Source organism: Ursus maritimus, unplaced genomic scaffold (assembly GCF_017311325.1).
Source record: "Ursus maritimus isolate PB19 unplaced genomic scaffold, ASM1731132v1 scaffold_34, whole genome shotgun sequence".
Lineage (NCBI taxonomy): Eukaryota > Metazoa > Chordata > Mammalia > Carnivora > Ursidae > Ursus > Ursus maritimus.
In genome coordinates, this window is record NW_024426008.1 from 24,859,712 (window position 1) to 24,876,005 (window position 16,294).

At 41.3% G+C, this 16,294-nt stretch overlaps 1 protein-coding gene and 1 non-coding gene across 2 annotated transcripts in view; both read right to left on the reverse strand.

The window, feature by feature from the left end:
• Positions 1 to 16,294, reverse strand: part of LOC121100132 (serine/threonine-protein kinase MRCK alpha-like) — a 48,006-nt gene that overhangs the window by 20,454 nt on the left and 11,258 nt on the right. The window contains 1 exon segment of the mRNA XM_040620318.1: positions 8,359 to 8,469. Within this exon segment, the coding sequence (XP_040476252.1) occupies positions 8,359 to 8,469 (111 nt within the window).
• Positions 112 to 323, reverse strand: LOC121100175. Its single transcript, XR_005831910.1, has one exon. It is a non-coding gene; the product is annotated as a small nucleolar RNA U3 (small nucleolar RNA).

Genomic DNA, 16,294 nt, shown 5'->3' on the forward strand with positions numbered 1-16,294 from the left:
AAGTTCTCTACACAGAAAGGAGATGAAGGAATCAAAATGAAGGAAGAACATGGAAGGAGTGAAAATATGGGTAAATAGGATAGTTGGTTTTGTTTTTTGCTTTTTTTAGAAACCACTCAACAGGTGTCCCTTCCCTCTTACTCCGCAAAGGAGGAGAAAAACGATCATCAATAGCAAAGGGCAGCTGGAGAAACAACATACGGAGCCGCTTCACCCTCAGGAAGGGACACTGTGTTTCCTTCTTGTGGTTTCGGGTACTCTACACATTCAGAGAAACTTCTCTAGTAACAGACTATAGAAATGATCTCTGAAAGTATAGTCTTGCTGGATTTTCCAAATTATGTTAGGTGGTTGAAGCAAACATTATAACACTAATATCCCTCAGTGCATAGAGAGAAATAGGTAACACAATTATATTACAAACAGGGAAGAGTAAAATGATGTAAAGGGAGGTGAAGTTGCCACACTTCATTTGATCAGATAACATGTTGTTGACACAATATAGTAGTAAATTATGTATCCATAATGAAATCTCTTAAATGAAATGGACCAATTTCTCCAAAAGTACAAACAACTACAACTCACCCAATATGAAATAAGTAATTTGAGTAGCCTGATAACTATTAAAGAAACCAAATTTGTAATTTAAAAACTCCCAAAAAGAAATCTCCAGAATAGGGGCGCCTGGATGGCACAGCGGTTAAGCGTCTGCCTTCGGGTCAGGGCGTGATCCCAGCGTTATGGGATCGAGCCCCACGTCAGGCTCCTCCACTATGAGCCTGCTTCTTCCTCTCCCACTCCCCCTGCTTGTGTTCCCTCTCTCGCTGGCTGTCTCTATCTCTGTCGAATAAATAAATAAAATCTTTAAAAAAAAAAAAAAAGAAATCTCCAGAATAGCTTTATTGGAAAATTATAGCAACTGTTTAAAAAATTATTATCAGGGGCGCCTGGGTGGCACAGCGGTTAAGCGTCTGCCTTCGGCTCAGGGCATGATCCCGGTGTTACGGGATCGAGCCCCCCACATCAGGCTCCTCTGCTATGAGCCTGCTTCTTCCTCTCCCACTCCCCCTGCTTGTGTTCCCTCTCTCGCTGGCTGTCTCTATCTCTGTCAAATAAATAAATAAAATCTTTAAAAAAAATTATTATCAATAACTCCCCATAATGTTTTCCACAAAAGAGAATACTTCCCAACATATTTTAGGAAGCCAGTATTACTATGACAGCAAAACCAGACAAGCACAGCACACACACATATATACTACTGACCAACATTCTGGATTAATGTGGATACAAAAGTCTTAACTGTATATTAGCAAACAGAATTCCACAATATATACAAAGCATATACATTATGAGGGTTGTATTTATTTCAGGAAAGTAAATGTGATCCAATATTTGAAAATCAATCAATGTTACCAATCATATTAATAGGCTAATGAACAAAAAATCATGATATAATACATTAACGCAGAAGAAGCATTTGACAAAACTTAACATCCATTTGTGATAAAAAAAAAAAAAGAGCATCTGCAAAAACCCGACAGCTACCATCATAATTAATGGTGAAAGATCGAATTGATTTCCCTTAATGTGAGTACAAGAGATGTCCATTCTTATCAGAGAGCAGTGGAAGATCTAGCCAGGGCAGTAGGGCAAGAAAAGGAAATAAAAGTCATACAGATTAAGAAGGAAGGAACAAAGCTATACCCATTTTCAGATGACATGATCATAGAAAATTCCAAGGAATCTATACACACACGCAAACAAAAACGTCCTAGAAATTAATGAATTTAGCAAGTTCTCAAGTTACAAGGTCAACATACAAAAATCAATACTCAACAATACTAGCAACAATACATGTAAATTGAAGTTTAAAGTATAGTACCATCTACAATTGCTAAAAAAAAAAACCGACAAAAAAACAAAAAAAAACACCTTAGATATAAATCTTACAAAACACATCCAAGACTTGTGTGCTCAAAACCACAAAATGCTGTTGAGAAAAGTCCAAGAAGATCTGAATAAGTGGAGAGGCATATTGAGTTCATGAATTGGAAGACTCAACATAGGAAAGATGCCAATTCGCTCTAGATTAAATACAGGTTTAATGCCAGTTCTTTGAAAATACTGGTACTATAAGGCTTTGTTATAGATATAAACTATATTATTCTAAAATTTACGTGGAAAGAGGATATATGAATATTCACAGATGACATGATCATATATGAAGAAAGAAAAGCTCCATTTGTAATAGCATGGAAAGGAAAAAAAAAATGCTTAGGAATAAACTTAACCATGGAGGCAAACAACTTGTACACTGCAAACTACAAAACACTGGTGAAGAAATCCAGAGGACATCAATAAATGGAATATCCCATATTCATGTATTAGAAGAATTAATATTGTTAAATGTCCATATTACCCAAAACGATCCACAGATTCAGTGCAATTCTTATCAAAATCTCAGAGATATTTTTGCAGAAATAGGAAAATTTACCCGAAAATGCATATAGACTCTCAAGGGATCCAAATAGCCCAAACAGTACTGAAAAGAAGAACAGGGTTGGGGGTCTCACACTTAGAAAGTTAAGTGTGGTACTGACATCCAGACAGTCATACGCACCAGTGGAATGCCCAGAAATTAACCCTCACTTATATGATAAACAGATTTTCAACAAGGGTGCCAAGACCATTCAGTACAAAAAGGATGGTACAGATGGGGTTGGGAAAACTAGACAGCTGCATGTGAAAGAATGAAACTGGACCACTTTCTTACAGCATACACAAAAATAAACTCAAGATGGATTAAAGACCTAAATGTGAGAACTGAAACCATAAAAATCCTAGAAGAAAAATATAGACAGTAATCTCTTGGACATCACACTTTGCAACATATTGGTGGACATGTCTCCTTAGGGAAGAGAAACAAAGCAAGCATAAACTATTGGGACTACACCAAAATTTAAAAAAAAAAACAAAACTTGCACAACAAAAGTAACTATCAACAAAATGAAAAGGCAACATAGTGAATGGGAGGAGATATTTGCAAATGCTATCTCCAGTAAGGGTTAATATCCAAAATATATAAAGAACTCATGCAACTCAACACCAAAAACCAAATAATCTGATTTTAGAATGGGCAGAGGACCTGAATAGACATTTTTTCCAAAGAAGGCATGCAGATGGCCAACAGACACATGGAAAGATGCTCAACAGCACTCATCCATCAGGGACATGCAAGTCAAAACCACAATGAGATACCACCTCACACCTGTCAGAATGACTATTATCAAAAAGACGAGAAATTATTGTGGACAAGCATATGGAGAGAAGGGGCCCTGATTGGCCGTTGGTGGGAATGCAAACTGGAGCAGCCACTGTGGAAAATAATATGGAGTTTTCTCCAGAATTTAAAAATAGAAATACCATATGATCCAGTAATTCCATTGCTGGGTATTTACCCAAAGAAAACAAGAACACTGATTTGAAAAGGTATATGCACTTCTATGCTTATTGCAGCATTATTTACGATAGCCAAGATATGGAAGCAACACAAGTGTCAATCAATACATGAACGGATAAAGAAGATGTGAATATGTATATATATATAACAAATTATTATTCAGACATAAAAAATGAGATCTTTGTCATTTGCAGCAACATGGATAGACCTAAAGAGTAGTTAGTGAAATAAGACCGAGACAAATACGATATGATTTCACTTATATGTGGAATCTAAAAAATAAAACAAATGAACAAACAAAAAAACCAGAAATGGACTAATAAATACAGAGAACAAACTGGTGGTTGCCAGAGGGGAGACGAGTGGAGGGATGGATGAAATGGGTGAAGGGGATCAAGAAATACAAACTTCCAGTTATACACAACTAATGAATCATCGAACACTACATCAAAAGCTAATGATGTACTGTATGTTAAATTTAAATTTTAAGAAAGTAATAAAAATAAAAAATAAAAACTTCCAGTTATAAATAACTCATGGAGATGAAAAATACCACATAGGGAATATAGTCAGTAATTTTGTAATAATGTATGGTGACTACATTTATGGCTGTGAGCATTGAGTAATGTATAGAATTGTTGAATCACTATGTTGTACACCTGAAACTAATATAACATTGTATGCCAACAATACTTCAATAATAAAAAAAAAGAAAAAACAAGGTACATATCTTAATTTAAAAATACTTGCTAAAAAGTGCCATCATCTGAGTTTTCAGGAAGTCATAGTCACTGATCACAGATCACATAACAAATATAATAATAATGAAAAAGTTGAAGTATTGCAAGAATTATCAATATGTGACACAGAGACAAGAAATCAACAAATGCTATTGGAAAAAGGGCACCAAGAGACTTGCTTGCCACGGTGTTGCCACAAACCTTCAATTTGTAAAAGATAGTATCTGTGAAGTGCAGTGCAGCAAAGCACAGGAAAAGGAGGTTTACCTGTACAAATTACCAGGGAAATAATAGACTAGTCAATGAATGGGATTGGACAATTATCATGCTAGTAAAAATTGATTTGTATTTCCTAGCAAGCAAAGATCGAATTTCCCAAATGTGAAAAACAAAATCGTAAACCTTTTTGGAACTTTTGGGATAGCAGGATATGATAGAAATGGATTTCTCAGAAAACACTCAAAAAGTACAAGCAATAAAAGAAAGGACTGATGAATTTTATGGTGTTAGAATTAAAAACCTCTGCGTGACAAAAAGAAAGCAATAGTTAGATACCACTTTATAGCCATCAGAATTACAAATTTCAAATGTCTGGTGGCAGTTAGTGTTGACATGGCTATAAGGAAATGAGAATTTTTACATGTTGCTAAGTAAAAGTGGAAGTTGATTCTCAAAAACTCTCTGGTCCAGGCAGAAGAGTGTGCACATGCAGGGCCTGGAGTGTGGATGAAGAGCCCACGTGGGGTGAGGACAGGCTATCTGCAGAGATGGGAAAGACTGGTCACAGAAGGAAGTTAGAAATGTGGAAAGAGACAAAACTGGAATGAACCCTATGATGTTGGATTGGAATTAGTTATTTATGTGTGCACGAACTCAGTGTTCTTAGGTAGGTAGGTAGATTGATTGATTTTGGGTCACCTGGATGACTGAGTCAGTTAAGTGGCCAACTCCTGATTTCAGCTCCGGTCGTGATCTCGGGGATAACGAGATCGATCCCCTAGTAGGGCTCTGTGTTCAGCAGGGAGTCTGCTTGGGATTCTTTCTCTCCCTCTCCCTCTGCCTCCCCCCACTTGTGCTCACTCACGTATGTACACGCGCTCTTTATCTCTTTAAATAAATCTTAAAAAGAAAAAAAAGATTTCTACATTTAGACTGATGTACAAATTTTCTCTAGTAAAAGGGCCTGGAATAGTGATACTCCAATCGCAATGGGCACACCTAACACTCAGAGCAAGACTTCCAAAGACCGTTCTCCACTAAAAGCAATCCGTGTTCCTTGGAGAAGTGGCTGAATGTAGGGCTGGGCCAATACCTTCTAGATGAGCTGATGCATCGTGTTCTGCCAGATAGAAAGAAGGTGCTCAATGAATGATGAAGGCACGTCAAAAGGACACAGTACCAAAGGGCTCACACAGAGCACGTCTGCGACCATATGAACACCAGAATAAACAATGATGCTAAGGGATTGTAAGCCATTGAATAAAATAAGAAACCATGAGTCCATACAGATATAAATAAACGGGAAGTTTGGTGAGCAATAGGGTACTTAAATGCTTTCAAAGTACCTCTCTACAAAATGCTTATCAATTACAAAGGAAAAGAGAGGCCTGAAAACTCCCACCTTAGTGCAGTTGTCAAAGCAAACATCCCGCCTGGTAGGACAGTGAAAAAAACCACAACATCACTTCTCGGATATTCTGGCCAGCAATGCATAACCTGCATAAAGCCATGAGGAAACTTCTTTTGATTTTTCAAACGAGGAGCGTTCAACTCGACTCTGGCCTCTGGCTTTTGAGTCAAGGTCACAAAATCAAACAAAGACTAAGAAATGGTTGCAGATGGGAGGAGACAAAGAGAGATGACAAGCACACGCAAAGCAGGATTTTAAACAGGACCCTTTTGCTGTGATGGGAGCCACGGGGACAAGCGGTGAAACCTGAGTGGGGCCTCGGGGTCAGGAATGCATCATGATGAGGCTCCGTGGTTGTACTGTGGGTGTATATATATGTAGGAGTATTTTTTTAACTTTTTAATTTTTTATTTAAATTCAATTAATTAACATACAATGTATTATTCGTTTCAGAGGTAGAGGTCAGTGATTCATCAGTCTTATATAACACCCTGTGCTCATTCCATCACGTGCCCTCCTAATGCCCAGTTACCCCATCCCCCCAACTCCTCCCCTCCAGCCACCCTCAGTTTGTTTCCTATGATTAAGAGTCTCTTATGGTATGTGTAGGAGAATATTCTTAATTGTAAGAAATACACGCTGAAGTGTTAGAGGTGATAGAAAATCAGATGGCAGCCTTCAGTAGTCTAGTAAAAATAAATCATATTGTACCTGCAAAGTTTCCATAAAATGTATAACTATTTCCCCAAAATTAAAGCACTCTATTGCCAAAAATTTACATTGAAAATATGCATATATGTGAAAATAACTAACAACTCTCCCGTATGTATAGAGACCCCCAGTGGATGCCTGAAACCACAGATAGTACCAAACCCTCTATATATAAACTGTATTTTTCCTATTCATACATACCTATGAAAAAGTTTACTTTATAAATAGGGAACAGTAAGAGATTAACAACAATAACTAATGACAAAATTGAACAATTTTAACAATATACTGTAATAAAAGTTATGTGAATGTAGTCTCTCTCTCTCTCTCTCCACCAAAACATCTTGTCCTGTGCTCACCCTTCTTCTTGTGATGATGTGAGATGATAAAATGCCTGCATGATGAGATGAAGCGAGGTGAATGCTGTAGGCACTGTGACCTGGTGTCAGGGGACTACTGACCTTCTGAGCACGGGTCAGGTGGAGGGTCATCTGCTTCTGGACCCTGGTTGACTGCAGATGACTGAAACAGTGGATTGGGGGGGAGGGGACCACCGTAGAAACAGCAGGTACCCGGCAGTCTCGTTATAATGGAGAAACTGTGGTAGTGAGAAATGGAGTCGTCCCAGATGTGCCTCAAAAGGAGCACTGTCCTGTGAATCTAAGTGTACCAATACACTGGAACACCACACCGTAGTCGGAATGAATGACGCGTCTCAGCATGGCTAGTTGTGCAGTGGTGGGGAGACTGTGTGAGCGTTTCAAGCCAGCTCAGCAGTCCCCACACTTGAAGGACACATGCACGCGACGTAGAGTGCAAGAAGGCGGCGGGAAGAATGCCCACGTCGGCCGGTGTCCGCTAACCTCCCAGGAGGGAGGACAGTGCGGTTCATGTGTGCGGTGCTTGCCATTTCATCTTAATTCCTTTTATCTGACACATAAATGGCCGTGTTTTGCTAAATTTGTGAGCTGTGGGTACATTAGTAGCTATATGGATTCGTGATAGATCTATGATGGAAATACTTCATTATTAAACTTTTAAAACAGTAAGATAAAATTGTTACTAAAATTAAGATAAAATTGTTATCAAAATTGCAGAGGCTCTGCGCAGAATTTGCAGATAATGTCTGGCCTGGCCACAAGGGCCTCCGAAACTTTTCCAACTAAACTACACATTCCCCTTGCAAGTTGCGGCCCAGCCCCCGGATTCCTAGGCCAGCAGGAAAGAATCCCTGCCCAGATTAGTAGGGGTGAAGGAGATGCTGAGCAGGAGGGGAGTGGCATTTCTGAGCAGGAAGCGTGCGAGCTGAGAGACACCAGACCCTTGGACCTCTGGAGGGAATGTTTTCTTTTGCAGAGACTCACAGTCTCTGATTAACATGAAGGAAGGGCCAATGAAGCATTGTTTTGCGTACCATTGTATAGAAATAAAAAATATCTCAAATTTTAATAAGCATTGTCGCAAATGTTTATAGCTTACTAATTATACATAACCCCAAACTTGATGTAATAATATTTAAGTCCCTGCTCTATCCTGACTCCTGAATGTTCACAGTAGACACAGTCATGAAGCCTGTTCTTCAAGAACCCGTGGAAGCTTTGTCATTTGTTACTGACTTTCGGGAATAGTGTTCTCATGTGAGTTTCAAATCTTCCAGTGTTATCAGTTAACCTTAATACCCTTTAAGGGACTGTGCCAAGCAAGCAGTGTATTTGATTAGAGAGAAACGCCTCTCTCTTTCTCAGTGGGGTTCGTTCTCCCTTTGTTTTGTTACACGGGAAGAGTTTGGGAGCAGAGCTACCCCAGGGAGGCACCTTAACTGGGTCGGCTTCGTCGCCACTGTGTGAGGACGGAGATGTGGACCCAGAACTGATGTAAAACTGGATCTTGAGGTTCTGCTCAAATATGTTCTCAACAGGATCTGTCTAGAAAAAAAAAATCAGAAGCTCGTTGTTTAGAATTCACAGTTCTTAATGTCAGTCGTGAAGATTACAATCTTTCTCAACAACAGACTATAATTTGAGTATTTTTGTTAGCGGTATTTCAACATGAGAGGCTGCTGAGAGGAGCATTCTGCTCCCACCGCAGCACGAGCACTGCTCCGCACGCACACACGCATCCTTCCGTTCCACTGCTGAGCGCGGGCGCAGGGCGCCGGCGGCTCCGTCCGTGACGCGTCTGCCTTCGGCTCAGGTCATGATCGCGGGGTCCTGGGATGGAGCCCCAGGTCGGACCCTGCCCCTCCTCCTCCCTCAGCCCCTCCCCTGCTCATGCTTGTTCTCTCTCTCAAATAAATAAGTAAAATATTTTTAAAAATGAAAGGGAGCGAGGGAGGGAGGAAAGAGAAAGAAAGAAAGAAAAAGAAAGGAAGAAAGAAAGAAAGAAAGAAAGAGAAAGAAGAAAAAGAAAGAAAAGAAAAGAAAAGAAAGAAAAGAGCAAGTGCTAAGATGTCAAAAGAAAGGTGGATTCCACTCAGAGTAGGTAATAGAGAAATGAGCCAGAAACTAAAGAGAGGAATTCTGTCTGCGGGGTCCCTAATGAAGGTATGCCAATTTGGCGTATTGGTTATTTTGAATTAAAGTTACTTGAAAAACAGTGCAAGAAGGACACTCTGGCCCTCCTTTGTCTTCCTAAAAGCTGGCGATAAATCTCCGCTGGGAAAGGTGCCCTCCCTGTACCAGGAGGAGGGAAGACATCCTTATCACAGAGATGGGATATCTGGGACCAGGAAGGCTGTATAAACAAACCTTGTTTAACTAGCCCGTATCTTCCTATTTACTTCTGCATTCACTGCCCACTGCCCCAACCCCTTTATCATGTCAAGTCTCCGTATAGGATTGGTCTAAAAGGTCTAAGAGCTTCCTGCTCTGGCCACTGCTTCTCTTAGGGAGACTCTCACGTACAAGTCAACATTCAGTTGAAATTTGTGTGTTTTTCTCTTGTTAATCTCTTATGTCAGTTTAATTCTCAGGACCAGCCAGAGACCCAGAGACAGAGGAGGGGAGAATTGTTCCTCCCCTATGCTGCGTTAGGCAGTAGGCGAGAGTGCAGGAAACTAGTCAGCCTCATGACATGCTGCAAAGACAAACCCCTGCTTCCTTAACAGCACAGAAACACTGGCACTCAGGACCAACACCCTTTACGTTAATAAGGAATTTTTAAAATCGAGTTTGGAAGATCATATAATACGTAATTTAGTCATTTCCAAAGTTATAAAATGTCTTAAAATGCAGAGACAGCTGCAGGATTTCTGTGTAGGAGAGGATGGGTCCGAAGACAAGGGGGAGCTTTCTTGGGGTTGGGTGCTCACAGTGTTTTGTAGGATACTAGAGAAGAAAAACAGTGTTTTGCTATTTTCGTACACTTAGTATTTGATGTTTTTAAAAAGAAACAATATACTCGAAATAGAGTCACTTATGTTAAGCTCCCCCAAGGCTTCACACGTAATCTAAGTGCTGTTTCAGCCTCTCCCAGCGGTGGAATTGTAAGCCAGTCAGTCTGGCATTCCCTCATCACACTGTTGATGCCCTTCCTGCTAAGAGAAGGTGACCTCCCTGACACCACCCTGTCTTTCTTTTGCTAATAAAGTCCTTGCACCACCTGTTTCTGCCTATGCAGTCCCTCCGTTGTGTATTACTCCTCGGGCTCCCTTCTGTTTGTTACATGAGATGCAGTCTGATTCGTAAATTGTTGAATGAAGCCAATTAGACCTTTAAATTTACTCAGTTGAATTTCCGTTGTTTGATAATACACATAAAATTACGCCTGTGGTGATTGTGGTGGTGATGGCAGCTGTAACTGGGGACTTAGGGATTCTGGGGGAGCTGGGAGACATTACAGAAAACGTGGCCTGAGCAGCCCTTAGTCTTGGAGCCTTCACTGATGAAGAAAAGCCTAAGGCTTTGTTTGAGCACGTTCTTGGGCCAGCAGAACAAACTCTTCAGAGAGGCCAAATAATTAGAAGCAGAAATAATTGATGATGTGCAAAGCAGAAATCTCTGCTGCGTAGTAAATTTTTTCCTGAACTTGTTTTCAGTTCAGGGCAGCATCAGGTACATGGCTTAAGTCCCCAGATGCCCTGGGTTTTTTCCTCAAATTGGAGACAGTGTCTTCAACCGTAAATTCGTGTGACCCCGGTTGTGAAATAGGACACACTATTCACGTAATATTTGATCGGTGCTTTTCTGGTGTGGAGAATTTAAAAGTCCGCTTTTGGATTAATTCCTATTCATTATTTCCATTTTCTCTGTGGCTAATATTTAAGAAATCAGCAAGGTTCCCAACAAAGTCATGAAGCCTGTCGCTGAAGGTTAGGACTCAAAAACCAGCAAGCCAGCCCGTCACTTACTGCTGGTAGATGTGTTCCCCCATAGGGTCCTCGTGCCTTGTGCTCATCCAGCTGTCATCACGGTGCACACTGGCAACTCAAGTCTTCCCGCCTCACTCGCTGTGCTGCCTACACTCCACCCTCCCAACCTCTGATCACAGCCGCAGGGGTTCACAGTCCTCTACCACACCAGCTATTCCCTTGACATTGGTCTTCTCCCTCTTTGTTCAGTGAACTGTGTTTTTCAGCATGAGATGTAGCAAGTAGAGGGAAAAGGGCGTAAGTCTCTCCTGTGTCCCAGGCACAACTTCCTTCCTCCCTACAGGACACCATCCTAGGTACAATAATCACCTCTTTGCATTTGTTTAGAGGTTTACCACATTCGGTATGCATCCCTGAACACTCCTGCGGGGTAAGTGCCTGATGGTAATTTAAATGGTTGACATTCAGCTTTTGATTACGGAGGCCTCCCATTCAAAAGCCATCCATCCTGAATAAACACACTGCCAGCTGCATCCCACGGCTCCCAGCCAAACAGCCAGAGAAGGAAGGAGGCTGTCCCCACCGCGCAGGGTTAGGGTTTCTCTTTCAGAAAGCCCTGGGTGACCTAGACACCTGGCCACTTGAGTGACCCTGCTTCTCCCTTCCCACACCCTCATTCCTAGGCTTATACTTTCAATTCGCCTATAGAAAGTGGCCCTGGGCCTGCTCTGTATGTATTCTGCAGGACTGTCAGTGATCAGTCTCAGCTCCTCAGAGTTCCCGGAAGGTTGTTGCTGAAATGAGTCCTGCAATCATAATGAGAACCATGACGGCCAGTCCAGCCGCAGCACTGGCTGTGGGAAATGTCTGCAGGGCTCTCCACGAGTGATGCAGGCCCAGCTGAGCGCCCCAGGCCGGCGTAGCAGAGAGCATCCCTGCTGATCGGCTGACCGGGACACAGCCACAGTTTCACTTTGTTCCCACTGTGTTCTTCTGTGTGTCTGGTGTTTTTCACTCAACACTGTGGAGACTTTTTAAGTTTTATTTTATTTAAATTCAATTGATTAACATATAGTGTACTATTAGTTTCAGAGGTTCATCAGTTGTATATAACACCCAGTGCTCTTTCCGTCCCGTGTCTCCTTGATGCCCATCACCCAGTGACCCCATCCCTCAACGTTGTGTTGACGACATTCGTCCATGCTGTTGTGTATAGCTGTGGCCTACTCATCTTTACTGCTCTGCAGTATTTCATTGTACGAATATGCTGGAATTCCTTTATTCACTCCCCGGTTGAACAGGTTTGTTCCTGTTTTAGCTGTTAAGAACATCCTTAGACATATTTCCTGGCACAGATGTGCAGGATTGCTTGAGTGTATAGTAAGCAATGCCGTCCTCATTCCTGCTTGCCTTGCACCGCAGTCACTGTGTCGTGCTATCTCAGGAGGTCTAGAACTTTTAATGTGTGTATTGTCTATTTGGATTTCCTCTTTTATGAATTGCCTGTGAAGCTTTTTGTCCCTTTCCTGCTGAGCTGACTGAATTTTTCCTATTGCTACAGGGTTCTTCGTAGACTCCGCATTTGAGCCTTTGCTAGTTGTTGCGGTGCAAGCATCTTTCTCCACTTGGACGCTTGTGTTTTCATAGTCTTTCCCCTGCTCTGCAGTCCTAGCTTTATAATAAGTCAAGTATCCACAGGTTATCTTTTTTCCTGGATAGTGTTCTCTTCTCTTGGTCTATGTATCTACACGTTTGCCAGTACCATATTGTTTTAATTACTGTGGTTCTTTTTTTAAGATTTTATTTATTTATGAGAGAAAGAAGGAGCTGTGGGAAGGGGCAGAGGGAGGAGGAGAAGCCAACTCCCCGCTGAGCAGGGAGCCCGATGCAGAGCTCGATCCCAGGCCGCTGAGATCATGACCCAAGCTGAAGGCATACACTTAACCCACTGAGCCATCCAGGCACCCCTAATTACTGTAGTTCTTTAATGTCTTGACATTTTGTAGAGCAAGCTCAGCCAATTTCATCTTCAAAAACATCCTTACTTTCTTGCTCTTTCGCATTTCCATATACATTTCAAGTTCCATGGGGAAAAATTGGGATTTTTATCAGGACTATATTGAATCTTGATATAGTCTATTGAATCTTCAATTTTGATAGAATGTTGGTTGAACTGATACATGATCAGTTAAGGGAGAATTGAGATCTTTACAATATCAAGACTTTCGGTCTAGGGATATAGTGTTACTCTCTATTTCATTTAGGCCTTTTCAAATGTCTCTCTTTACAATTTTATAATATTTCTTCCGGGAGGTCTTTTAGCTACTATTAGAGTTATTTCTAAATACTCGATTTCTTATGCTATTGTTAATGATGTCTATTAAAAAAAAAGGTAATTACATAATATTTCTCAACTACATCTAGAAATCCATTTGATATCTGTATATCGACATGGCAGTCTCAATATATTCTGCATATACCATATATTCTAGACGTACAGTTTATTTCAAATATTGATTTTCATATATTGATTTCTGTAAATATTTCTGTATATGTATATTAGCAAGTCAACCATCTTGCTAAACTTTTTTATTAATTCTAATAATATATTGAAAGGGCCCTACGTATTATATCGAATAGAAATAGTCATAACAGGCATCTTTATCCTGTTCTTAAATGAAAAAGTTGAAATGTTTCAATATTTCAGCATTAAAAAGGCTGTTTGTTGAGGATTGTGTGGCTGTTGCTGATACCTTCTATGAGATTAAAAGGGTTCTTTTCTGTATCCAGCTGTGTTGATGGGTTTTGTTTTTGTATGTTAAAAATATACTGAATTTAATCAGATATTTTCATGGTTTTTTTGAAATCTGTTAATATGTTATATGGTTCATTTTCTAGTGTCAAACTTTGCCTTACTGGGATAGTACCAAATCAGTCATTCTGTGCTTTTTTTAAATGTATATAACTGGATTCAGTTCAGCAATTTTTTAAAAGAATTCTTCATGGTCAACATTTCATGGGACTTACCATTGTATAGCTAAGGTCTTTCAAAAGGTCAGATTTGGTGTTTCACAAAGCTGTTCCACCTTTCGGTGATAACAATGAAATATATGGAAAACAATGTATATTATCTTTGAATTGTTCCAAGGACTACCATTGCTATCAGCACAGGTGAAACCATGCACGTCCTTGTGAAAATTCAGAACTACAGCTCAAAGATGCTTCTGTATTTTCAGCCAGAATTCTGGGTTGTATACAATTTTCTTTAATAACCAAGGGAGCATCATTATTATAAGCTTACCCTCAACAGTCTGTTAAATCTGTGGCTAAAACTTAAGGCTTTGTTCTCAGTTAAGACAAAAACTTGTATTTTTCACAGCAGATGTAAAACCAACAAAATACCGATTTTTTAAAAAAAGAATTCTTTTTATCCATAGTTAAGATTAGACTGTAATCTTTCCTTCTAGTAGTGTCCTTATCAAGTTACATTCGCCACTTAAAATGATCTGGGAGTGTTTTAGTTAACTAGGGTTGCCAAAACAAAGTACTGCAAAGTGGGGGGCTCCTGCAGCTGGAGTTTATTGCTCAAGACCAGGTGCCAGCACAGTGGGGTTCTGGTGAGAGCCTCTTCCTGGTTTGCAGATGGCCGCCTTCTCACTGCATTCTCACTGAGGGGTGGGGGTAGGTAGAGTGGAGGGAAGGAGGGAGAGAAGCCCTCCAATCCCATCAGAGTAGAGCCCCTAATTCTTATTATCCCATTTAACCTTAATAGTCTTATAAAAACCCTATCTCCAAAGGTAGTCACATGGAGGATCAGGGTTTCAACATAAGAATTGGGGGCGGGGGAGGACACAATTCATTTTATAGTTACAGTCCCTGGTCCCCCCAAATTCATGTCCTTCTCACATACAGAATTCTTGGATTTCACCCCAACATCCACGAAAGCCTTTACTCATTCCAGCACAACCTCTAAGTCGGAAGTCCAAGGTCCTGTCTCAGTATCACCTAAATCAGGTCTGGGAGGGACCGGAAGTAGATTCACCCCAAGGCAAATTCCTCTCCAGCCATGAATCTGTGAAGCTACACAAGTTATGTGCTTCCAAGATACACTGGTGGGACAGGCCCAGGGGACAGACCTTGCCACTCCGAAAGGGGAGAAACAGGAGAGAAGGAAGGAGTGGCAGGTCCCAGGCAAGTCCAAACAGGCAAATTCCAGTAGATCTTAAGAAGCGAGAATAATCTGTTTTGCTCCACGTCCTCCCATCCAGGCCCACCGAGGTGACAGCATCCCCTCCTGGTACTCTGTAGCCACTCTGCCCTCTGAAACCAAGGAGGACAGACATAGTTTTGCCCCCTGAGCTTGCGGTGAGAGGGTCAGCCTTTATGGTCTCTGTTTGTTTGGTTTGGGTTTGTTTTGTTTTTTTTTTAAGATTTTATTTATTTGAGAGAGAGAAATAGTGACAGGGAGCTCCAGCTGGGGAGAAGAGGGAGAAGTCTGGCTGAGCGGGAGCCAGACTTAGGGCTCCATTCCAGGACCCTGAGATCATGACCTGAGCCAAAGGCAGACGCTTCACTGACTGAGCCACCCAGGCGCCCCAGCCCTTGTGGTCTCTGAATTGCGTTCAGGGTCATTTTTCCCTTTCCTAAGGAATAGTGCACGTTCAGAGCTTAGTGCTCTGTCCAGCACTGTCAAATCCAGTCCTTCATTCCGCCAGCCTTCTCGGTCCCCTTCGCTTCAAACTGACAGTGTCCTTGCTGCTTTAATGCCATCTCTGTTCCCGGCCCTTGCAGACAGGGCTGCTTAAATTCGCGAGTCACAGCCATGACGTCTTTATCAAATGGTGATTCAGCAATACCCTTGGTGTCCTCAAAAAAAGCTTTCTCCTTTTTTGCAATATGGTTAGGCTTGAGAATTTTCCAAACTTCTAATTTCTCATTCCTTTTTTTTTAATTTAAAAAATGTTTTATTTCAGTTTGCAAAAGCATAGTCTGTTGAATCCAGGGGTGGAAATGGATCAAGAAGAAAAGGCTTTTTTTCTACTCATCAAAACAGAACAGCGAACATGTAGCAACAACACCATCCTACTTTCCATAAAAAGTGACCGTAGCTCGATTTCCTTCAGCACTTCATTCACTTCCTAATTAACTCTCGTTCCACTGGATCTTGGGCAGAGAGCAGGCTGATCTCGTGAGTCATCTGTTTCTCAGCTGATACAGTCTTTGTTTCCACGAGGCCTTCACTGTCCTTCACTGTTGAAGGCTCAGCAGTGTCTATAGTGTGTGGCAGAGCCTCGGACAAGCCTACAGGGAAAGTGCAAGCGACCTGTTGACGATGCTAGAAGTTCTAGAGGCTAGAAGCGCGCAGGCAGAGCCAGGCTCCTCAGAGGCTTTCAGGGGAGGATTGTTCCTTGCCGTCCCAGCTACCGTGGCCCCAGGCAGCC